We start from the raw sequence: 23,928 nt of genomic DNA, 5'->3' as shown, positions 1-23,928 counted from the left end.
TGTGCTATATACTGGAATATTTCAGTATTGCGGTACACAATAGTTCTGTAAAGTTTATAATGTTTAGTTTGTGGCTACTGGGGCCATAGATCCCTGGGTGTTATGTATAACTTTATTTTGTTCCCGTTGTGCCCTTTAACACGGGCAGATATAACGTCAGGCATCCCCTTTAAGATCGTAGCAATCTGGATTCCCATTCGTCGTACAAATCATTCTCCAGTCTCGTCATGTACTTAAAGAGATCATAAGAATAAATTTATTTAGAACACGTAAATTTCATGAAATGCAGATTAAGACCTTTGCACATTTTATCCCAGAATTCTATATGATAAGGTATACACATTTATAGCACAGTTCAGCGCTCGCTAGTTCATCTGTATTTATGCTGTAGAACAAAAAAAAAAAGATATCGCCTTTAGCTCTGCCCCAAGGCTAAAACTATAAAGACTTAAAGGGGTTATTCTCATTTTCATAAATGGTTCTTGTTGGATAGTGCTTGTAAATACAAGTTATTACGCAATTTACTTCTCGTTAAAATTTTGAGCCGTTCTTGAGATAGTAAGACTTTTTCTTTTGTTTACAGCTCGTTGCCTAGGAGACCGTCCACGGTTGCTACAGCAGAACGCGCGCAGTGCTTACAAACTATTTTTTTGTTGAGCTTGTAAGCCTTGTTTTGAAGATGGCCAGGATCACTTGAAAGCAATGTCTCCTCCTAATCCCAGCCAGCTTCTGCACTGTTCTTATAAATTAGATAGCAGCGGTGGTCGGTCTCCTTGACAACGACCTGTAAACAAGAAGAAAAGTGTTAATATCTCGAGAACAGTTGAAAATTTTAATAAGCAGTAAATTGCAAAAGTGTTTATTTTCAGAAGAACTATTCAACCATATCCATCTATGAAGATTTGAGTAACCTCTTTAACCCTTTCTGGGTATGGTATACATTATTACTGTATGAAGGGTTTTTTTTAGTATTAAAAAGAATAAAGAAAACTTTTCTTCCAGAACTAGCACCACACCTGTCTACCGGTTGTGTATGGTTTAGCAGCTAAGACACATTCATTTATCCAAGCTGCAGTATCAGACTCAACCGGTAGAGAGGCGTGGAGCTGTTTCAGGGGAAAAAAAGTAGAGTTCTAAACGTATTATATGTCAGTTTTAATTGAGCTATTGTCAGTATATGCCATTGATAGATGGGGTTCCCACAGCAAAACAGGAGATGTACGTACAGGTAAGCCGGGCATGGTGTTGTACGCACGGGTGTGCCGCCTTACATACGGGTGTGCCAGGCGTGGTGCATTACACACGGGTGCACCGGGCATGGTGCTGTAAGTCAGGGTGCGCCAGGCGCGGTGTATTACGTATGGGTGCACCAGGCCCAGAGTTGTAGTTCAGGGTGCAACGGGTGCGGTGCTGTAGGTATGGGTGCGCCAAGCACAGTGCATTGTGTATGGGTGCACCAGGCGTGGTGCTGTAGGTATGGGTGCGCCAAGCACGGTGCATTGTGTATGGGTGCACCGGGCGTGGTGCTGTATGTGCGGGTGCGCCAAGCACGGTGCATTACGTATGGGTGCACCGGGCGTGGTGCTTTATGTGTGGGTGCGCCAAGCACGGTGCATTACGTATGGGTGCACCGGGCGTGGTGCTGTATGTGCTGGTGCGCCAAGCACGGTGCATTACGTATGGGTGCACCGGGCGTGGTGCTGTATGTGCAGGTGCGCCAAGCATGGTGCATTACATATGGGTGCACCGGGCGTGGTGCTGTATTTGCGGGTGCGCCAAGCACGGTGCATTACGTATGGGTGCACCGGGCGTGGTGCTTTATGTGTGGGTGCGCCAAGCACGGTGCATTACGTATGGGTGCACCGGGCATGGTGCTGTATGTGCGGGTGCGCCAAGCACGGTGCATTATGCATGGGTGCACCGAGCGTGGTGCTGTATGTGCTGGTGCGCCAAGCACGGTGCATTACGTATGGGTGCACCGGGCGTGGTGCTGTATGTGCAGGTGCGCCAAGCATGGTGCATTACATATGGGTGCACCGGGCGTGGTGCTGTATTTGCGGGTGCGCCAAGCACGGTGCATTACGTATGGGTGCACCGGGCGTGGTGCTTTATGTGTGGGTGCGCCAAGCACGGTGCATTACGTATGGGTGCACCGGGCATGGTGCTGTATGTGCGGGTGCGCCAAGCACGGTGCATTACGCATGGGTGCACCGAGCGTGGTGCTGTATGTGCTGGTGCGCCAAGCACGGTGCATTACGTATGGGTGCACCGGGCGTGGTGCTGTATGTGCAGGTGCGCCAAGCATGGTGCATTACATATGGGTGCACCGGGCGTGGTGCTGTATTTGCGGGTGCGCCAAGCACGGTGCATTACGTATGGGTGCACCGGGCGTGGTGCTTTATGTGTGGGTGCGCCAAGCACGGTGCATTACGTATGGGTGCACCGGGCATGGTGCTGTATGTGCGGGTGCGCCAAGCACGGTGCATTACGCATGGGTGCACCGAGCGTGGTGCTGTATGTGCTGGTGCGCCAAGCACGGTGCATTACGTATGGGTGCACCGGGCGTGGTGCTGTATGTGCAGGTGCGCCAAGCATGGTGCATTACATATGGGTGCACCGGGCGTGGTGCTGTATTTGCGGGTGCGCCAAGCACGGTGCATTACGTATGGGTGCACCGGGCGTGGTGCTGTATGTGCGGGTGCGCCGGCCACTGCAGCTCAGCTTCGTCTAGCATATGGATTTCCCACCTCAACCCTACAGATAGGCCAACAATTAAAGGTCCAGAAATAAATGTCACATGTTATGTAAAAGAAATCTGCAAAAATGTTTAGTTAGTCTGGGTTATTATCCAGAGCAGCATTCATACTACTGCAAGCCTCAGAGCTGAAATCTGCCAAAAAAAAAAAAAAGCAGCTCTGGAAAGTAGTGTAATGATTAATTGCTTTGTTATAGCAGCTGATTAATGACATCCTTCATGTATTAGATACAATGGATTGACCTTCTCTCCTCTACACAGGAGCACTCGCTTGGCTGAGCGTGCCATGAGAGAGCCGCTGTCAGACATCTGTTTCCGCAACTTAACTGATGAAGTCTGAAATTGGACAAGCCGTATCCTCATCTCCCCCGACATTATCTATCGGAGGACCCCATACAGATCAGACTGTCGGCAGAGGCCACCGATATTCGCGTATTCGTCCCACATTAGAATAGAGAGTGTGTAGTATCAAATCTGACATTTTGCAGAATTATGAATGCAGCTCTGGATTATTATACAAAAGCAAATTAAAAAAATGACAATCTACTTACAAGTTTATGTCAGCATTACAAGGGTGAACATACATTTTTAAAGGGTTGTGCCAAGTTGTGATGTTATTTCATAACTTAGGGGATAACATACTGGTCGCCAGGGGTCTGACCGCTGGGACCTCCACTAATTCCCAAAAAATGGAGCAGTGAACGCACCTCCGTGCTAGTTGTTCTTCATAGAGAGCGCAGCAATGGTCTCATACACCAAGAATAAAGTGGAGGTGGAGCGTGTTTGACCTTTGCTCCATTCACACAGGAAAATTTAGGATGTTTTTGGGATTGGGGGGGATCCCAGCGGTAAGACCCCAGGAGTCAGGATGGCCCTCCCAGTCCTTGGCAGGTATATTGTATCTGTGACAGGACTACACCCTGGGCCCTAGGGAACACATTCACATAGCGGGTTAGGTAGCTCTGCTCTGCGCACTCGCTCCGTTCTGCGCACACGCTCTGCAGCAATAAACCTTCTGCAGGTCTTCTTTCCGACAACGATCTAAAGCTGCGGCTGTTAAACTATTGAATCACTACAACTCCCAGCACGCACTGTCCAAGGCTGGGAGGTGTAGTTCTGCAACTGGTGGATCGCTGCACTATAGTGAAGATGGCAATTCAGATCCTCGATCCGAAGGCGGAAAAATAATCTTGACTTCCACCAACTAATTCCAGTGAGACATAGCATGCATGGCGCCCCTACTCTACAAGTCTGATCTCAAGTCAGGGCAGGATTTACCCCTTTAAATACATGTAATTTTGACTCACGATTTTGATTAAAAAGGGGTTAGATAACCATGGCTGCCTTCTTTCAGAAACAGCGCCACCCCTGCCTGCAGGTTGTGTCTGGTATTGCAGCTTGGATCCATTGAAGTGACCTAGAGCCAAGCTACATAGTTACATAGTTACTTAGGTTGAAAAAAGCCCTCGGTCCATCTAGTTCAACCTTCCTCCACCAGTTCTACATTTAGTCACTAAGTCATTTATAACCAACAATGTTTTGTACTGAGGAAATCATCCAGCCCTTTTTTAAAAGCTGTTATAGTGTCTGCCATTACAACCTCTTGTGGTCGGCATTCCACAGTCTGACCGCTCTAACTGTAAAGAACCCTTTCCTATTTAGCTGTCGGAATTGCTTTTCTTCCACTCGCAGTGAGTGCCCCCTGGTCCTTAGTATTGTTTTTGGAAGAAATAAGTCATGTGCCAAGTCCTTTATATTGACCACACATGTATTTATACATATAAATGAGATCTCCTCTGAGACGTCTTTTTTCTAAGCTAAACATATCTAACTTTTTCAACCTGTCATCATATGTGAGGCCTTCCATTCCTTGTAATAGTCTAGTTGCCCGCCTTTGAACTGACTAACTTCTGAATGTCCTTTTTAAAATGTGGAGCCCAAAACTGTTATACCAGACAACCTACAGCCGGTGGGGGCGCTGTTTTATGGAGGAAAGCAGCCGCATTCGCCCAATTCTGGTCCATCCTTTCCAGTCCTTATTCATAGATATCGGCCAGACATTAAAGTGACCCGCGATGACGGCTCCCGGTAACCCGTTGCGCTGCATTTCCATTCATCCCCATTAAATATCTATCTACAGACGACGCGCCAGTTGTGGTTTTCCTTAAATTGCGCCGCGTCCCTATGACCTATAATGCAAAAGGTAACGGACTGGGGAGAGAGACGGGTAGATAAATAGTAATGGAAGGGTTAAATATTTCCAGAATAGACCCCATGATAGACACGTGGTTCCCCATGCATCGTTATTTTCATGACTATCCATCATCGGATATACATGTAGATGTTGGGGGTTGCACTCCCGGATGGTACACAGCCCGGAAGACCCCCGTATTTCCACCGGACAGATCCATCCTGCTCTACAACCATTCTGGTCAAGACAGAAAGGCAGCTACATCCGGCATCACATTTCCTCCTAAAATTAAAGTAATGAGTCTGCGGTGCGGGGTTCTTCCTTAAGTATCATCTGTTTCTGAAAAAGTGGGGTGACGGCCAGTATGGCTGCCTTATCGGTGGTCTTATGTGCCCACTTCAATCTGCAGAATAATCAGAAGACAAGCTAAAAGGGAACCATAGTAGTCGTCACCCAGATTTGCCAGACAAGTGATAAAAAGTTTAATTTTTACGCTTTTGCTGGGTTTTTTCCCTCCTCTTCTTCCAAGAGCCAATTTTCCAAGTTTCTATGATGATGGAGATACCAAACGTGTATAGTTTTTCACATTACAGTGTTTCCCCTGAAAATAACACCTATCCCGAAAGTAAGCCCTAGCATGATTTTACAGGATTTTTGGAGTGTGCTTGAAATCTAACCCTTAGTTACAGTCAGGGCCTGTGTTAGACAGGAGTCAAACAGCGCAATTTCCAAGGGCCACCAGCGTTTGTCTTTGGGGTTAAGTTTGTTTAAAAGGACCTTTGGTGACTAAAGTGGGCTTTATACGCTACGACATCACTAATGTGAACTCGGAGTCACGGAATTGGTGACACATCCGGCCGCATTAGCGATGCCGTTGCGTGTGACACCTATGAGCGATTTTGCATCGTTGCAAAAACTTGCAAAATCGCTCATCGGTGACATGGGGGTCCATTCTCAAAAATCGTTACTGCAGCAGTAACGAGGTTGTTCCTCGATCCTGCGACAGCACACATCGCACCGTGTGACACCGCAGGAACGAGGAACCTCTCCTTACCTGCCTCCCGGCCGCTATGCGGAAGGAAGGAGGTGGGCGGGATGTTACGTCCCGCTCATCTCTGCCCCTCCGATTCTATTGGGCGGCCGCTCAGTGACGTCGTTGTGACGCCGCACGGACCGCCCCCTTAGAAAGGAGGCGGTTCGCCGGTCACAGCGACGTCGCCGGGCAGGTATGTGTGACGGGTCTGGGCGATGATGTGCGGCACGGGCAGTGATTTGCCCGTGTCGCACAACAGATGGGGGCGGGTACCCACACTAGCGATATCGGGACCGATATCGCAGTGTGTAAAGCGGCCTTTAGCCATGTGACCATGATATAACCAAAGGTCTCTTAATTGCAGGAGTCTAAAATAACTAAACAGGGGACAGGCTGGTATGAAGGGCTAACATTCAGGGGAGTTTCCGACTCCACAGCGTGTATATCCTGATGATAAGACTGCTTAAGGACCTTTGGGACATCACAGTCATGGGACCACAGATCTCTTAATTGCAGGAGTCTAAAACAACTGAACAGAAGACAGGCTGCTATGAAGGACTGGAATTAAGGGGAAGGGAGAGCAAACAGAGTAATTTCACAGGACCCCCATTCTCATAGGGCCCCCAGCATTTCTATCCTGATATGGTAAGACTGCTTAAGGACCTTTGTGACATCACGGTCATGTGACCACGATGGTACCAAAGGTCTGTTAATTGCAGGAGTCCAAAGAGGAAGAGGTGACTGGCGGGTGTATGTATGTATATATATGCGTGAATATATATATATATATATATATATATATATACACATACATATACATACATATATATATATACATACATATACATATATATATATATATATATATATATATATATATACATATATATATACATACACACACACACAGAGTTTAGAGAGTTACGTTATTGTCCCAGAATGTGATATGACTACATTTGAATAAAGGTTAATTTTTCTTTGAGGTTCAAGAATAAATGTGGATTGTTTATGGAAAAAAATTAGGACATCCCCTTAAAATAAGCCCTAAATAAAACAATCCCTCTTTCGTTGAAAAAAAAAAAATAACATATGACCCAGTCTTATTTTTGGAGAAACACGGTATCTAAATATAAAGATATATTTGTGGTTAAATGATAAATTAAGAACCTTATAGAAAAAAAAAGTTTTGGTGACAAATATGATCACTTTTACATTTTTTTCTATTTATGTATAGGGAAGAGGGGGTGATTTAAACGTTGATTTTTTTTTTGTGAGCGGGATTGTTTTTAAAAATATTTTTCACTCTTTTCTACACGTTTAATTATGGTAGTTCATTAGGGATCTAAATCTGCGATCACTTAATTGCCCACACTAAACGATGGCAGGGAACTGATGATCTATGATGACCAGCCATGAAAGTGCCCAAATGGTATATAGGAGGCCTCTGTAGGCCCCTGGCTGCAATGCCAACCAATCAGCACCCCTCGATCGAGCCCTGCGGGGGGAGCGATTGTTGTCAGAACTGACAGAAGTCATTTTAAAATGTCGCAGTCATGGCCTTCAGCAACATTTAACACTGTGACAATGGGATCTAGCTCCGATCACAGCAGTTATTCTCTAGTGTTGGCTGTATAACACAGCCGGCACCCGTGCTCAGATCCTGAGCCCGCTCGATGTAGAAATAGTGCAGGGCCATTTCACTTGCTTATATTTTTCACTGTTTAAATAGGATAACTGACATTTAATTTTCTTCTTATTTTTATAATAAATATATTTTTATTTCCTTATTTTAAAAAAATCTAAATATTATATAATTTTCTGTACATGAGAATGGGGCAGCCATTGCTCTATTCAACTTACAGCAGCAATGGGAATGAGAAACGTTAATTTAGAGAGTGCTGTGGGCATGCTCTGTGATCTGTACAGAGGTCACTGTGCAGGGAGGTGAGCCCATTTACAATGGCGGAAGGTCACAGCTTACCTCCTCCCTTCCAGTACACCATCATCTCTGCGCAGATGACAGAGCACGCCCACGGCACTCTCCCTTAATAAACATCTCAGGTCTGTTGTTCCTTATGGTCTATATCCGTGTCCCAGCAGGTATCTATAAACATGATTTAGTGGCAGCCACTAGGGGGAGCTAACTTCAAGTGGGTTATATTATTTAATTTATATTTGCATTAGGATTTTATTTCTGCTCCAGATAAATGCTAATGACGATGTTCATGATTTTTAACGGGAAAAAAAATAAAACAAATTGACCCTTTTTTGGCAAAATGACAAAAGCCATAAACACCAGATGTGAACACAGCCTAAACAGTATGCAGTTAGCTCCACTGCTCCCTCTGGTGGTGGCTGGGAGGTAGGACACAGAACGTGACTCACAAATAATGTGGCGCTCATTCTATAGCGGAAAAACAGCTTTCCAACCACTATAAGAATAAATTAAGGAATAGGCACAGAATTTGGGAATTGTTCGCTTTACATCTGCTGCCTTTTTTTTTTTTTTTTAATTTTAGGAGGAAATGTGTATTTAATGAATCCGAGAGCACCGACAAAAGCCGATAGTCCTGAATGTAAACTTATAACTGTAAGATGAGCGACGCACAGTGACGACTTCCCGCGACTACGACTTCAATGCTTGGTAGGTACTTTGGAGCGTAGACTAAAGATTGAGATAAAAAACCACCGGTCTAGAGAAGAGCGGGCATGTGCCGCGCGCATTCACCAGGCGGCGGTCCAGACAAATCGCCCCTCGGGGTCGCCTCACGTCTTCATAGATCTTTCTCCGAGGCCTCGGACGTCCGCTCATGCAGGAATACGTTATTTCACCAAGTGCTCATGGTCGTCAAAGGGCCGTCAGGCCAAAGTTACATCGCGAATATGCCATGCCGGCCGAGTCCAGCCATGTGTCCGAGATAGGGTCGTATTTCTGTACAGTATTGAGATAGGAGGACCCCGAGTGACCCCCAACCACGTAGAGGTAGTTGTCGATCACCGCCGCTCCGACCCCTGGACAAGAGGAAGAAAAGAATTGTATTAATATCCTGTAGGAAGTTCGGTGGCTTGATGAAAAGCAAAAGGCATCCCCCTAATGATCCCACTATTGGCTCAATAAAGGGGGTCCTGGCAGGTAACGGCAGACGTAAACTTATCAGAGCCACTCACCTCCCGAAATGGAAGTGAATAATACAGGACAGCCCCTTTAAGATATCAATACAGCACACTTCTACATCACTTTTGTGTCCTGTGTATATAGATCTCCTCTTAGGGACAGGGTAATCCACTAGATTTAATTTAATCCCTTCATGGCATGACATACATGTACGTCATATGTCGTGTTCCTGCATCTTTCCCAGCAGATGGTGGCCAAATTATTCATCCATTGTGTACGTTTAACCGCTGTGTCTGTGGCTGTCAACCCGTTAATCTCTGACCGTGGGATTTACCTAGTGCCAAAAGGGGGGCACGTCATTCCACACGCCCATCGGCACGCCTGTGACGTGATGGCGGGTCTGCAGAAGGCTCCTGTGCCTGTCATTATAATTTTCCTGTGAAAGGCAGCATTTAGCTGACGTTCATAAGAGATCATGACTTTCACTATACATAGCAGTGCTGATGCACTGTTATGTATAAACACAAGCGATCAGCTGATCACAGATTCAAATTCCCCTAAGAGGACTAAACAAAAACAGTAAAAAATTAAAAACAAAAAATGTTTTTAAAAATATGAAAAAAATTAAAAAAAAAAAAAAAAAAAAAAAAGATAGCCTGCATTTAGCCTACTAAACAGAATATATATAAAAAAAAAAAAAATACACGGATTTAGTATTGCTGTGTAAGAAAATGGATGGAAAAATAAAAAGGTTATGGCTCTGGGAAGAAGGGGTGGGGGAAAAAAAAAAAAAAAAAATTGCGCTAGCGGGGGGTGGGGGGCGTGAAGATCCAGCAGCTCAATCATCCAGAGGCATGTGCGGCCGAGACGTGATTGCTCTCACCTGTCCGGGGTTCTGTCATCGGTCTGCACACCGTCCACTGATTCTGATGGGGGTCAAACCTCTCGATGCTCGATAAGTGGGACACTCCATTGTGCCCCCCCACTACAAATACAAATCCCAGCATGACGCTCACTCCGAAATTAATCCTCTTGTCGGCCATCGGTGCCACCATCTCCCAGGAGTCTTTAGCGGGATCGTATCGCTCCACACTAGGAAGGGGGGGGGGGGGGGACAAAAAAACAATTATTCAGGTGCCCACGGTGTCACATTGACCACACCGTCTGACATTTATCCCTCTAAACAGGGCACGTCCGCTCTCCTTCTTTTGAGCTGTTCTCGTGCCAGAAAATGAACTATAAGTCAACTATAAACTTATATATCAGCTACATATCCTCGGTTGCAAAAATTATATTCTAGCGCTTAATTAGGCCACACCTCTTTTTGGTAAGCCACACCCTATTGAAGGCAAGAAAATGGGAAAAAGTTGCCAAATTTAGTAACTTTTTACCATAGAAGATGTGACTATTTTGCAGTGATTTATTGTGTAAATGAAGAAAATTAGTCCTAAATTTGGAGTAAAGGTCTTGGAAGAGGTGGATGCCGGGCAGACACCCCCCCCCCCAACCGAGGTTGTCCCCAGTGCTTCTGCACAGCCCCTTCCCAGTTACAGCCATGGAGGTATCTGCCATTTACATGCAGACGTTGTTCCCTTAACAACAGTGTATATATAGATCGTTAATTACATCCCTGGTGGTTAATTACCCAGAGGGCAGACACGCATGTACGGGATAAACAGAAGACAATGCTACAGTATACACCCATACCTGTTCATGTGTGCGGGCCCGTAGCCCCCGATAGCATAGATCATACCGTCCAGAACGGCACCCGCAAAGCAACTTCTGGTCTTAATCATGGGGGCGACCGGCTGCCATTCTTTAGCCTTCGGGATGTACTTTTCAACCGATTGTAAACATGACGTCCCATCGTAGCCGCCCAAGGCGTAAAGTTCCCCCGCCAAGACCACCGCGCCGAGAGTGCTCCGACACTCGTTCATCCTCTCCACCGACGTCCACGTGTTGGTCACGGGGTCCCAGCACTCCACAGAGCTCTCGTGTTTCCTGTAATTGATGCCCTGTCTCATGTAAGTGGCGATGCCCCCGACCACGTACACTTTCTGGTCCAAAGTGCACAGTCCAAACTCATAACGGGGGGAAGCCAGGGGGGCCAGGCCGATCCACGAGTCATCTTGGGGAAAATACATCTCCATGCTGGAAGAAACGAGAGAGTGTTCATCACGCTACAAAGTAGTCATCGCTTCTGCTAACGCCTGCCGTGTAATCTTAAAAGGGGTACATGGAACTGTTAGGGTCATTACATCAACCTGTTAATCTGAAAACCTTGCCCAAATATGTTTTACTTAGGTTACTTCCAGACTTCCTTTTTTTTTTTCCATCAGTCACAATCTATTTTGGAAAGGAAGAAAGGAAAGGAAAAAAGGGAAAAAAAAGCAAAAGGGGAAAAAAAAGCAAAGGGGGGAAAAAAAGCAAAGGGGGGAAAAAAAAGCAAAGGGGTGAAAAAGCAAAGGGGGGGTAAAAAGGAAAGGGCGGGGTAAAAAAGAAAGGGTAAAAATAAGGAAAGGGTAAAAATAAGGAAAGGGTAAAAAGAAGGAAAGGTTAAAAATAAGCAAAGGGTAAAAATAAGGAAAGGGGGCAAAAAAAAGGTAAGGGTGAAAAGTAAAGGGGGAAAAAAAAGGAAAGGGGGGTAAAAAAAGGAAAGGGGGGTAAAAAAAGGAAAGGGGGGTAAAAAAAGGAAAGGGGGGTAAAAAAAGGAAAGGGGGGTAAAAAAAAGGAAAGGGGGGTAAAAAAAGGAAAGGGGGGTAAAAAAAGGAAAGGGGGTAAAAAAAGGAAAGGGGGGTAAAAAAAGGAAAGGGGGGTAAAAAAAGGAAAGGGGGGTAAAAAAAGGAAAGGGGGGTAAAAAAGGAAAGGGGGGGGGGGGGGGGAAGGAAGGATTTTCATGACCAGAAGTTCATTTAAACTCAATCTAGGCATGCCCAGAATAAAAAAAAAAACCAAAAAAACGGATCCATTGACTGATTCCGTGATTTGACAGATTCCGTCGCCCATAGGATTCCATTATAAAGCACGACGGACGACGACGCATCCGTTTTTTTTACACCTGGAACAAAAAAGGTACATGCTGCGTTCATTCCGCCCAACGGTCAGTCAATAAGCGACTGATCCACCATGCAATGCAAGCCCATCAGTCACAATCCGTCATTAAGGCTAGTTTCACACTTGCGTTGGACGGGATCCGTTGCTATCCGCAGCCTTGAGGAATTACGGTAACCGTTACAGGAAACCGTTATATTCCTCATAGACTTCTATTAGCTACGGATAGCAACGGATGGTCTTGAATTGCATCCGCCCCGCAGCGCATCAGTTGTTTTGACGCTGACCGTCAGTGAGCGTCGGGCGGATGGAACGCTGCATGTAACGTTTTTTTGAGCAGCGGAAACCTTTATTTTTCACTGCGCATGCTCTTTTTTTTTTTTTTTTTATCACAAACTTTATTTTATTTCTCGGTGGCCGAACGTTCAGCTGAGCGCTCGGCCGCCGGCATGTCAGGGCGCTCAGCCGATCCGCCGGCATGTCTGTGCGCCCAGCTGAGCGCTCGGCCGATCCGCCGGCATGTCTGTGCGCCCAGCTGAGCGCTCGGCCGATCCGCCGGCATGTCTGTGCGCCCAGCTGAGCGCTCGGCCGATCCGCCGGCATGTCTGTGCGCCCAGCTGAGCGCTCGGCCGATCCGCCGGCATGTCTGTGCGCCCAGCTGAGCGCTCGGCCGATCCGCCGGCATGTCTGTGCGCCCAGCTGAGCGCTCGGCCGATCCGCCGGCATGTCTGTGCGCCCAGCTGAGCGCTCGGCCGCCGGCATGTCTGTGCGCCCAGCTGAGCGCTCGGCCGCCGGCATGTCTGTGCGCCCAGCTGAGCGCTCGGCCGCCGGCATGTCTGTGCGCCCAGCTGAGCGCTCGGCCGCCGGCATGTCTGTGCGCCCAGCTGAGCGCTCGGCCGCCGGCATGTCTGTGCGCCCAGCTGAGCGCTCGGCCGCCGGCATGTCTGTGCGCCCAGCTGAACGCTCGGCCGCCGGCATGTCAGGGCGCCCAGCTGAGCGCTCGGCCGCAGGCATGTCAGGGCGCTCAGCTGAGCGATCGGCCGCCGGCATGTCAGGGCACTCAGCTGAGCGCTCGGCCGCCGGCATGTGAGAGCACTCGGCCCCCGGCTATTAAGAGCGATCAGCTGATCGTTCACAATAGTCGGCTGCCGGTAAACTGTAAGAAGAAAAGAAAAAAAAAAAAAAGCTTTCCGTTATTTTGTTATTACGGTTCCCGTCCAACGCAAGTCTGAAACTAGCCTTATTCAAGTCTATGGGGAAAAATGGATTCCTGCAAAATATTTTGCAGGATACCATAATTCCTCAAGGCGACGGATTGCAACTGAAGGAAAAAAACGGAAGTGTGAAAGCAGCCTTAGACTCACACCTTAGGCTACTTTCACACTTGCGTTGAACGGTATCCGTTGCATTGCGTTGTGTAACGGATGCAACGGATGTGTTGCATATAGTGACACAACGGATGCAACGGATGCTGCAAAACAACGCAATTCGTTTTGATTTTTTTTTTTTTTTTTTCCCGGTTTTACCAGCGGCAGACTATAGTGAACGATCAGCTGATCGTTCCCTGCAGCCGGCCGCTGGGTGATCAGCTGATTGCTCCCAGTAGCCGGCCGCCGGGTGATCAGCTGATCGCTCCCGCCCGCCGGGTGATCAGCTGATCGCTCCCGGCTGCCGGGTGATCAGCTGATCGCTCCCTGCAGCCGGCTGCCGGGTGATCAGCTGATCGCTCCCGGCCGCCGGGTGATCAGCTGATCGCTCCCTGCAGCCGGCCGCCGGGTGATCAGCTGATCGCTGTCACTTGCCGGCGCCCGGGCATGCCGGCGGGCGGGCGCTCAGCTGAGCGCTGTGACTTGCCGGCGGCCGGGCATGCTGGTGGCCGGTCATTCAGCTGAGCGCTGTCGCTTGCCGACGGCCGGGCGCTCAGCTGAACGTTCGGCCACCGCGAGCCAAAATAAAGTTTGATTTAAAAAAAAAAAAAAAAAAAAAAAAAAGAGCATGCGCAGTGAAATCCAGAGGATTCCGCTGCTCAAAATAACGTTACATGCTGCGTTCCTCCCGCTGGGCGGAAGCAACGGAGCGTCGCCCAGCGGAAGCAACGCAGCTCCTTTTGGTACAATCCGTCAACCATACAAGTCTATGGGAAACAGCGGAATCCGTTAACGGATTCCGCTGTTTCCCAAAAGGGCGGATTGTAACGGAAGGAAAATAACGCAAGTGTGAAAGTACCCTTAGCTGTAGAGACCGGCTGGTAGATGTGTCAGTGCTCCAGAAGCCGTGACCTTTTGACCTACTAAGAAACCAAGATTCTATTCGGAATGTTCGGCACATGTCTAAACATTCCGAAGGCTTGAACTGCCCGGTATAAATAAAGGTAGACTCTGAGACTTCCCCTAGAGCCATACTGTGCGCTCCGTCCGGACCTACTGAACTCCATCTGTGGAGAGTCTTGTAGGAGATCTAGCCCTTATGATTGCACCTAGAAGGATCTAATTGCTGCCTCTGTTCTGCAGAAACTGACGTTTAATCAAACATGCTAATTAGAGTACTGGGTGCACCCTGGGTGTGGCCAAGGGGCTCCAACCACTGGTTTTGCATGTTTACGCATCCCTGGTTGGTGGCTGATAGCACTATCTCCAGGTAAGCCAGCACTATCAATCATCAGTAAGGGAGGCGGGAATATGCAGAACTTGAAGGTGCAATGTTGTACTAAGTCTCTTGGCCACGCCCAGGGTGCACAAAGAACTATATTAGCAATTTCTTTAAAGGAAACCTGTCAAGTCCAATATGCATTTAGAACCACGAGCAGTTCTGGGTGCATATTGCTAATCTCTGCCTAACCGTCCCTGTATACACTAGCATAGATAAAGATCTTTAGGAAAAGTATTTCTAAAGATTTTTACTGTATGCTAATGAGAGAGGAGACTAGTCCCCTAGGCGTTAGTTCCGCGGTCAGTCGCCCCCATTAGCATGCTAGTACACCCCTGTGGGTGTGCTAACATGCTAATGAATGTGCAGCGTCACAGGATGATCCCTCACCTCTCCGCTGCCATTGCATCCGACGCTGGATTTCGGCTTAGCACACATGACCCCGAAGTTTGGGTCACACGCACTACTTCAGTTTGAAGCCAGGACTCGTACACCCGGCTTCATAGTGCGTATGACCGAAACTCCAGGGTCATGTGCACTGAGCCGAAATCCCCCATCGGGCGGTGATGGCAGCGGAGAGGTGAGTGATCATCCTGTGACGCTGCAAATTCATTAGCATGTTAGTATGCCCAAAGGGGTATACTAATATGCTAATGGGGGCGACTGGCCGGGGAACTAACGCCCAGGGGACTAGTCCCTGAGCTCATTAGCATATGGTAAAAATCTTTAGAAATACTTTTTCTAATGATCTATCTATGCTAGTGTATACAGGGACGGTTAGGCAGGGATTAGCAATATACACCCAGAACTGCTCGTGGACCTGGGTACATATTGGACCTGACAGGTTCCCTTTAAACTTCATTTTCTGCAAAACTAATGGCTGAGGTAGCGATTAGAGCACTAAAAGGTGGAATTTCTGTAGGAGCGAGACCCCCTACAAGGCGCCGTACTTCGTTTTTACTTTACGTTTGGGGTAGTCTAATCCCTTTAAATGACTAATGGCATTTTGTTAATAATGGCCAATATATATATTAAAAAGCTGCTGACCGAACTGGGCTGGATCTGTCATTATTACCAGGGTTGGAGGATGGGCTAATATGTATGAGGGTCATTAGATACAGAGGTTGGGGAAGGGGGACACGGCCAATCTTATGTTCTCTGGTGTCTGAACTCTTAAAGGGTTGTCCACTGCTGAGACAACCCCTACTAAATCCTTATGTCCCCCCCAGTAAAATAACACCTATATTAACCTTCCGTGCCGCTGCCGTCTCCTGGGGCCCTTGTGACATGTTATACTTTAAATATACCTATATATTATTCACTGCAAGCTCCACCTTTACAACCATGTTTATTTCTACTGCCCTAATGCCAAAAAATGAACAATAAAGCCATAAAAAAAAAAAATTAAAAAAAAAAAAAAAAAAAAAAAAAAAAAAAAAAAAAAAAAAATCGATTTTATGTTTACAGCTCCAATGCAAATCTATGTGTCTCCATGGTGACAAGCTACATGAAGACCATGTGTAGTCTGATCCAGCAGTCGGGCGCTCTTCCCTGTGACCTCACTTTTTTTCTACCCTATATATTGAAGTTTAGCAAATAGTAGAAGACAAACGTAAAAAAGTAAAACATGACTGCAGGATCTGACTACACATTTTGTAGTCTGTTTCCATGGTGACACATAGTTCTGCATTAGAGCTGTAAACACAAGAGCCTTTTTTTTCTCCCCTTTGCTGGGCATGTAGTTGAAAGTGAGAGCTAATGATCACACGATCTCCGGGGCCAATAGTTACATTAACATTTCTAAAGACTGAAAGACAGAAGTCGCTATAAACCATTTCTGCCTTCTGGTCTGGGTTCCCAGTTCAAGGACTTACCGTATTTTTCGGTTTATTAGTCACACTGGATTACAGAAAGGTGAACATTTTTTTTTTAAAAAATGGGGTCAGTCTTATAATCCAGTGGTATCTTACCAGACGGGGCGGCAGCTGTGGTGGAGCGGAGTCTTAAGAGGCAGGGGCTGTGGGTGTCCCAGAAACTCTGATGGCTGTGCTGGGGCGGCAGCAGCTGTGTGCTGGGGCTCCGGCAGCTGAGAGGGCTGTGCTGGGGTTCGAGCGGCAGCAGCGGGTGGTGAGGGTTTCAAAGAAATGGCGCCCGAAGTCAGTGCAGATTGAGCTATCGGCTCAATAGCAAGCCAAAATCAAATCTGCGCAAGCGCTACCACTGGACGCGATATTCTTTAAGACCGTTGCTGGGAGATTAATGGGCCAGAGGCGGAGCATGCGCAGATGAGAGCTTGAGCCAAGTGCTCCATCTGCGCACGCACCGGCTCCAGGCAGCATTATTTAAAGTCCTCACCGCCCGCCCCGCAGTGCCAGCCCAGCCGCTGCAGCATCAACTACCGCAGACCCCCACACTGCCACTGCAGCTCCAGCACAGCCGCCACAGCTCCAGTACAGCCGCCGCAGCTCCAGCCACCGCAGACCACGCACATATGCCCCAGCACCAACTACCGCAGACCCCGCACAGCCGCTGCAGCACCAGCCCAGCCACAGCAGCCCCTGCACAGCTGCCGCAGCATTCCCCCAGCCTCCTGCGAATCGTCCACCACCCCCGGTAAGCTACATTCAGATTATAAGACGCACCCCTCACTTTTCTCCCAAATTTTTGGGAGGAAAAGTGCATCTTATCAAAAAAATACGATAAGTGACTTAATTACTCATCTTAGGACAGAGAAAAGAAATAATAGTGAAGGCGGAGCGTCCTTTTAAATGGTAAGACCCGTGAACGTACCTTTCCAGGCAATTAAACAGTCCAGCTTTCCCTCCCACCGCGCACAGCACTTTGGGAGCACAGCGCGGCTGCGTCTTTAGCACCGCCTGATGGGAGAGTCTATGTTCAGGCATAAAATGGTATTTCAGAGCTTCGTTCAGTAAGTGTTTACACGTGTGGTCATCGCGTATAAGGTGATTCGCTTCGTACAGCCGGGTAAGAAATTTGACACTCAGCAATGGCAGCCGGACACAGTGCAACAATTGGGAGAGGAACTTCTGTCGCTCCTGCACGTCGTACTTGATCCAGGCCTCCAGGGCATAAAACACGCTCTCCTCATTCACAACATTCAGACAGTCATTGGAGACGATCTCGTGGAGCTCGGAGTTCGTCAGCTCGAAAAACTCTTCCGTCTGACAAACGTCCTCAAAGTTCTGGCAGATGAACTTGTTGGCAGCTAGGTAGAGTTCGTGGCAGCCATAGGTTTCGGCGAAACGGGAGATCCCGATGCAATTGCCCACGTCCAGCTGGCTCTCCAAGAACGCGCAGCATTCCTTCAGCACCAGCTTGATCTGCAGGAGGTTCGCGGCCGGAAGAAGGGACTCCACTGTTTCTTGTGAAATGAAGACGGTTCCGGTGTAGGCGTACTCTATGATGGCCTGGAGGGCGGCCTCGTCGACACATTGGAACTCCACCTGCGAATTCTCTTTCTCCGAAAGGTTTCCCGTAAACATGGCTTTGAAGTAAGGGCTGATGCTGGCGAGCACCACTTTATGGGCGTGGATCTTGACATCGCCCACCTGGAGGACGATATCGCAGAGCTCGTGGTGTTGGCGGAGGAGGTTCAGGCCCTGCAGGAGCTGTTCTGAGTGCAAGTGGGTAATGTTGGCAAGCATGTAGGACTGAGAGGACTGGTCCATCTGAAAGCAAAAGGAGGCAGATTACAGGTCATTGTGCAGGCTTCAATGCAAAGAGGCTATGCCCTCGCCCTCCCTGTGCGGCCACAGCGGCCTCGCCCTCCCCGTGCGGCCACAGCGGCCCCGCCCTCGCCCTCCCCGTGCGGCCACAGCGGCCCCGCCCTCGCCCTCCCCGTGCGGCCACAGCGGCCCCGCCCTCGCCCTCCCCGTGCGGCCACAGCGGCCCCGCCCTCGCCCTCCCCGTGCGGCCACAGCGGCCCCGCCCTCGCCCTCCCCGTGCGGCCACAGCGGCCCCGCCCTCGCCCTCCCCGTGCGGCCACAGCGGCCCCGCCCTCGCCCTCCCCGTGCGGCCACAGCGGCCCCGCCCTCGCCCTCCCCGTGCGGCCACAGCGGCCCCGCCCTCGCCCTCCCCGTGCGGCCACAGCGGCCCCGCCCTCCCTGTGCGGCCACAGCGGCCCCGCCCTCCCTGTGCGGCCACAGCGGCCCCGCCCTCGCCCTCCCTGTGCGGCCACAGCGGCCCCGCCCTCGCCCTCCCTGTGCGGCCACAGCGGCCCCGCCCTCGCCCTCCCTGTGCAGCCACAGCGGCCCCGCCCTCACCCTCCCTGTGCGGCCACAGCGGCCCCGCCCTCACCCTCCCTGTGCGGCCACAGCGGCCCCGCCCTCACCCTCCCTGTGCGGCCACAGCGGCCCCAACCTCCCTGTGCGGCAACAGTGGCCCTGTCCCTGCCTTTCTGACAACTTCTTGATAATGTATCTCAAGGATGTTCGTTCCCTTTATGATTACAAGAAGTCTGATCTCTGGATCTTCCACAATTCTGAAACTAAAGAGGCGGAATCACCGGTTTAGCTGTGTCCCCTTCACCGAGACATCCTGCTGTGCGGGGGAACTGCAACAAAGCTCCATTTAAAGGACTTGTCCCTAAAATAAAAGTTATCCCCTTATCCATAAGTCAAGGAATAAATAACTCGCTCATCGTTCAGCGTCCTCAGTGGACTCTGAAGAACAGGGCTCTATGCGGCATACACGCTACTCCTCTGCTTTAATCATGGTCTTCAGGACCCCAGCAATCAGCAAGTTACCCATTATACTATGCACAGAAGATGTCTAGTGATTTTGGGAATAAGCCTTTGAGTAGATGGAATCCGTACCAACAGATCGGGCGGTCAGGGATACAATACTGCGGCCCCATCATTCTAAGGACTAATGGGGGGGGGGGGGGGTTGTCACGGAGGGCAAATAGAGGGTGGTGTTATTACTGTACAAGGTTGGAATACCCTTTTAAATGCAGCATTACTCTGCAGGGTACAGGGTACTGTGTGTAGATTAGAAACCACACTCACTTCCTGAGCCTCCTCTCACCTCCTTCCGAAATAACCCAAACTACCTCTTTCTTGCTAATCAAGATTAATCGATGTCAGATGTAGCAGAGCTGAGTCTCAGGTGACACACGGAATCACAACATGAGAGGTGCAAACGATTCCAAAACGCTCTGTCGCTGCCTGCAAGTCAGACACAACTCACCGCTACATCCTATGCAGAATACACCTCTGGTCCGGAGCATTTCCTGTGTTCTCACATGCCCGGAACAGTGCGAAGGGGGCTGGCTCACAGCTTATTTCAATATATATATATATATATATATATATATATATATATATATATATATATATATATATATATATATATATATATATTACAAATACTCTGCAGTAATTAAGTACGTATAAAACATACAGAATACTGTCATTGATTTAAAAAAAAAAAAAAGTATAAAAGCCATTCTACCTCGACGAGGTGTACCCCAATCAGGATGCTCCCTATGCTAATACTGTATTAAAACCTCACCTTGAGCCAACCACCCTCAATGTAGATGCCACAAGGAGACGTTTTAAATTCACGAGGGATAGGGCCGTCCTGATAGTGGTGGGTTGGCTTTTACCCTTTTCTGATCAAGCACAGTCCCCTGTGTTATTTACATTGACTGTTACTTTAATATCCTCGTTTTGTTTCTCTATTACATGATCCACAGTGTGAACGTGCTCCTATACGCAGCGTGTATACCAACTTGTGCTCTGGGTCAATTCTTTGGTTTTAGTTCAATATATAAGCCAAACCCCTGTATATATGTATTGGCTGTGAATAGAAGGGTGCTGGCTGACCCCTTACTACATTATATATGGTAACCCCGGAAGTGACACAGGGGGGCACCCCTTACTACATTATATATTGTAGCCCCCCGGCAGTGACACAGGGGGGCTGGCTGACCCCTTACTACATTATATTTTGTAGCCCCCCGGCAGTGACACAGGGGGGCTGGCTGACCCCTTACTACATTATATATGGTAGCCCCCGGCAGTGACACAGGGGTGCTGGCTGACCCCTTACTATGTTATATATAGTAACCCCCTAGCTTTGACAAATGGGGGCTGGCTGACCACTTACTACATTATATATGGTAACCCCCGGCAGTGACACAGGGGGGCTGGATTGGATGATGCCATCAGCCGGGCCCCTCACACCCCGGTCCACCAGGGACATTATAGGATGGTGCGGACACTGGAGGCTCAGGACCCCTCACACCCCGGCCCACTATGGACATAATAATAATTATTATTATTAATTATTATTATTATTATAGCAGCATCAATTCCATGGCGCTTTACATGTGAAAGGGGTATACATAATAGGGACAAGTACAATAATCATAAAAAGTACAAGATACAGACTGGTACAGGAGGATAGAGGTCCCTGCCCGCGAGGGCTCACAGTCTACAAGGATAGGTGAGGATACAGTAGGTTAGGGTAGAGCTGGTCGTGCTGCGCTGAATCAGACTGAGGGTTACGGCAGGTTGTAGGCTTGTCGGAAGAGGTGGGTCTTCAGGTTCCTTTTGAAGCTTGCCAAGGTAGGAGAGAGTCTGATGTGTTGTGGCAGAGCATTCCAGAGTATGGGGGAGGCACGGGAGAAGTCTTGGATGCGATGGTGGGAAGAGGAGATGAGAGGGGAGCAGAGAAGGAGATCTTGTGAGGATCTGAGGTTACATGCGGGTAAGTACCGGGAGACTAGGTCACAGGTGTAGGGAGGAGACAGGTTGTGGATGGCTTTGTAGGTCATGGTTAGGGTTTTGAACTGGAGTCGTTGGGCAATGGGAAGCCAGTGAAGGGATTGGCAGAGAGGAGAGGTCGGGGAGTAGCGGGGGGACAGGTGGATTAGCCAGGCAGCAGAGTTTAGAATAGATTGTAAGGGTGCGATACTGTTAGAAGGGAGGTCACAGAGCAGGAGGTTGCAATAATCCAGACGGGAGATAATAAGGGCATGTATTAGGGTTTTTGCAGCTTCTTGGGAAAGGAATGTACGGATCCGGGAAATATTTTTGAGTTGGAGGTGGCAGGAGGTGAAGAGGGCTTGGATGTGTGGCTTGAAAGATAGAGCAGAGTCTAGGATTACTCCCAGGCAGCGAGCACGTGGCACTGGGGAAAGTGAGCAGCCATTGACATTGATGGATGTGTCAGGTGGGGGAGGAAAGACAATGAATTCGGTTTTGTCCATGTTCAGGACATTGGGATGGTGCGGACACTGGAGGCTCAGGACCCCTCACACCCCAGCCCACCAGGGACATTGGGATGGTGCGGACACTGGAGGCTCAGGACCCCTCACACCCCAGCCCACCAGGGACATTGGGATGGTGCGGACACTGGAGGCTCAGGACCCCTCACACCCCGGCCCACCAGGGACATTGGGATGGTGCAGACAATGGCGGCTCAGGACCCCTCACACCCCGGCCCACCAGGGACATTAGGATGGTGCAGACACTGGAGGCTCAGGACCCCTCACACCCCGGCCCAGCAGGGACATTGGGATGGTGTGCATACTGGAGGCTCAGGACCCCTCACACCCCGGCCCACCAGGGACATTAGGATGGTGCAGACACTGGGGGCTCAGGACCCCTCACACCCCGGCCCACCAGGGACATTAGGATGGTGCGGACACTGGGGGCTCAGGACCCCTCACACCCCGGCCCAGAAGGGACATTGGGATGGTGCGGACACTGGGGGCTCAGGACCCCTCACACCGCGGCCCAACAGGGACACTGGCATAGTGCAGACACTGGGGGCTCAGGACCCCTCACACCCCGGCCCAGCAGGGACATTGGGTTGGTGCGGACACTGGGGGCTCAGGACCCCTCACACCCCAGCCCAGCAGGGACATTGGGATGGTGCAGACACTGGGGGCTCAGGCCCCCTCACACCCCAGCCCAGCAGGGACATTGGGATGGTGCGGACACTGGGGGCTCAGGACCCCTCACACCCCAGCCCAGCAGGGACATTGGGATGGTGCAGACACTGGGGGCTCAGGACCCCGCACACCTCGGCCCATCAGGGACATTGGGATGGTGCAAACACTGGGGGCTCAGGACCCCTCACACCCCGGCCCAGCAGGGACATTGGGATGGTGCGGACACTGGGGGCTCAGGACCCCTCACACCCCGGCCCACCAGGAACATTGGGATGGTGCGGACACTGGGGGCTCAGGACCCCTCACACCCCGGCCCAGCAGGAACATTGGGATGGTGCAGACACTGGGGGCTCAGGACCCCTCACACCCCGGCCCAGCAGGAACATTGGGATGGTGCGGACACTGGGGGCTCAGGACCCCTCACACCCCGACCCAGCAGGGACATTGGGATGGTGCAGACACTGGGGGCTCAGGACCCCTCACACCCCGGCCCAGCAGGAACATTGGGATGGTGCAGACACTGGGGGCTCAGGACCCCTCACACCCCGACCCAGCAGGGACATTGGGATGGTGCGGACACTGGGGGCTCAGGACCCCTCACACCCCGGCCCAGCAGGGACATTGGGATGGTGCGGACACTGGGGGCACAGGTCCCCTCATATGACTATTTCAGGCTGATTTTGGTAACTTTTCCCTGGAAACCCCAAATTGTTCTCCAGGGGCCGCTCCCCAAATGACATATTGCCTTTGATGTTGTCCATCACGTCCAGCCTCCGCCCCCTGCACCGCCATCGCCCCCCAGCACAGATGTCACCTACCTGTGTCACCCGGAGACCGCAGAACACACACAAGCTCCGTCTCCTGTCACAACCTAAACACAGCGGAGAGGAGCGTCACTTCCAGGTCAGGACGGCCCCGCCCACAAATCACAGCGCCGCCGCTCTGCGATTGAGGCCGCAGGAGGCAAAGACTACAACTCCCGGCGGCCAGTGCGGGGAGAACAGCGCCCAGCACGGGATGGGGAGGGCGGAGCCGCCACTACTGCTGTTACTATAGCAACGCGTGACAGACAGCCTGGAGCAGAAGTATGCTGCTTCTGCTTAGCAGAACCCACCAAATCCCCTTTATAATTAATTTTTAGGTTCTAACACAGCCCTGAAGCACATTTTAGATTGCTACATGTGTAGAAGATGAGAACCATTGTCAGTACATGAAT

At 49.8% G+C, this 23,928-nt stretch overlaps 1 protein-coding gene across 1 annotated transcript; it reads right to left on the bottom strand.

Moving 5' to 3' along the window:
- Window positions 1–233: 233 nt before the first annotated feature.
- Window positions 234–23,635, bottom strand: KLHL28 (kelch like family member 28). Its single transcript, XM_075330426.1, has 5 exons — window positions 23,531–23,635; window positions 17,582–18,480; window positions 10,802–11,245; window positions 9,978–10,186; window positions 234–8,991 (listed from the first exon to the last, which is right to left on the bottom strand). Exons 2-5 carry the CDS (start codon window positions 18,478–18,480, stop codon window positions 8,828–8,830), a joined length of 1,716 nt encoding a protein of 571 aa, XP_075186541.1. The 5' UTR covers window positions 23,531–23,635; the 3' UTR covers window positions 234–8,827.
- Window positions 23,636–23,928: the final 293 nt, after the last annotated feature.

Source organism: Anomaloglossus baeobatrachus, chromosome 12 (genome assembly GCF_048569485.1).
Source record: "Anomaloglossus baeobatrachus isolate aAnoBae1 chromosome 12, aAnoBae1.hap1, whole genome shotgun sequence".
Lineage (NCBI taxonomy): Eukaryota > Metazoa > Chordata > Amphibia > Anura > Aromobatidae > Anomaloglossus > Anomaloglossus baeobatrachus.
Note: the sequence above shows the minus strand (reverse complement) of the source record. Positions and strands in the feature narration are given on the sequence as shown.

Bases quoted from the DNA above. Each gene is read 5' to 3' on its own strand.
- KLHL28 (XM_075330426.1), bottom strand. From the start codon at position 18,480: ATGGACCAGTCCTCTCAGTCCTACATGCTTGCCAACATTACCCACTTG. The intron at 11,246-17,581 runs GTACGTTCACGG...CGTTTCTTCCAG, and splicing joins CTGTTTAATTGCCTGGAAAG to CATGGAGATGTATTTTCCCC. The intron at 8,992-9,977 runs GTGAGAGCAATC...CCTCTTGTCCAG, and splicing joins GATGACAGAACCCCGGACAG to GGGTCGGAGCGGCGGTGATC.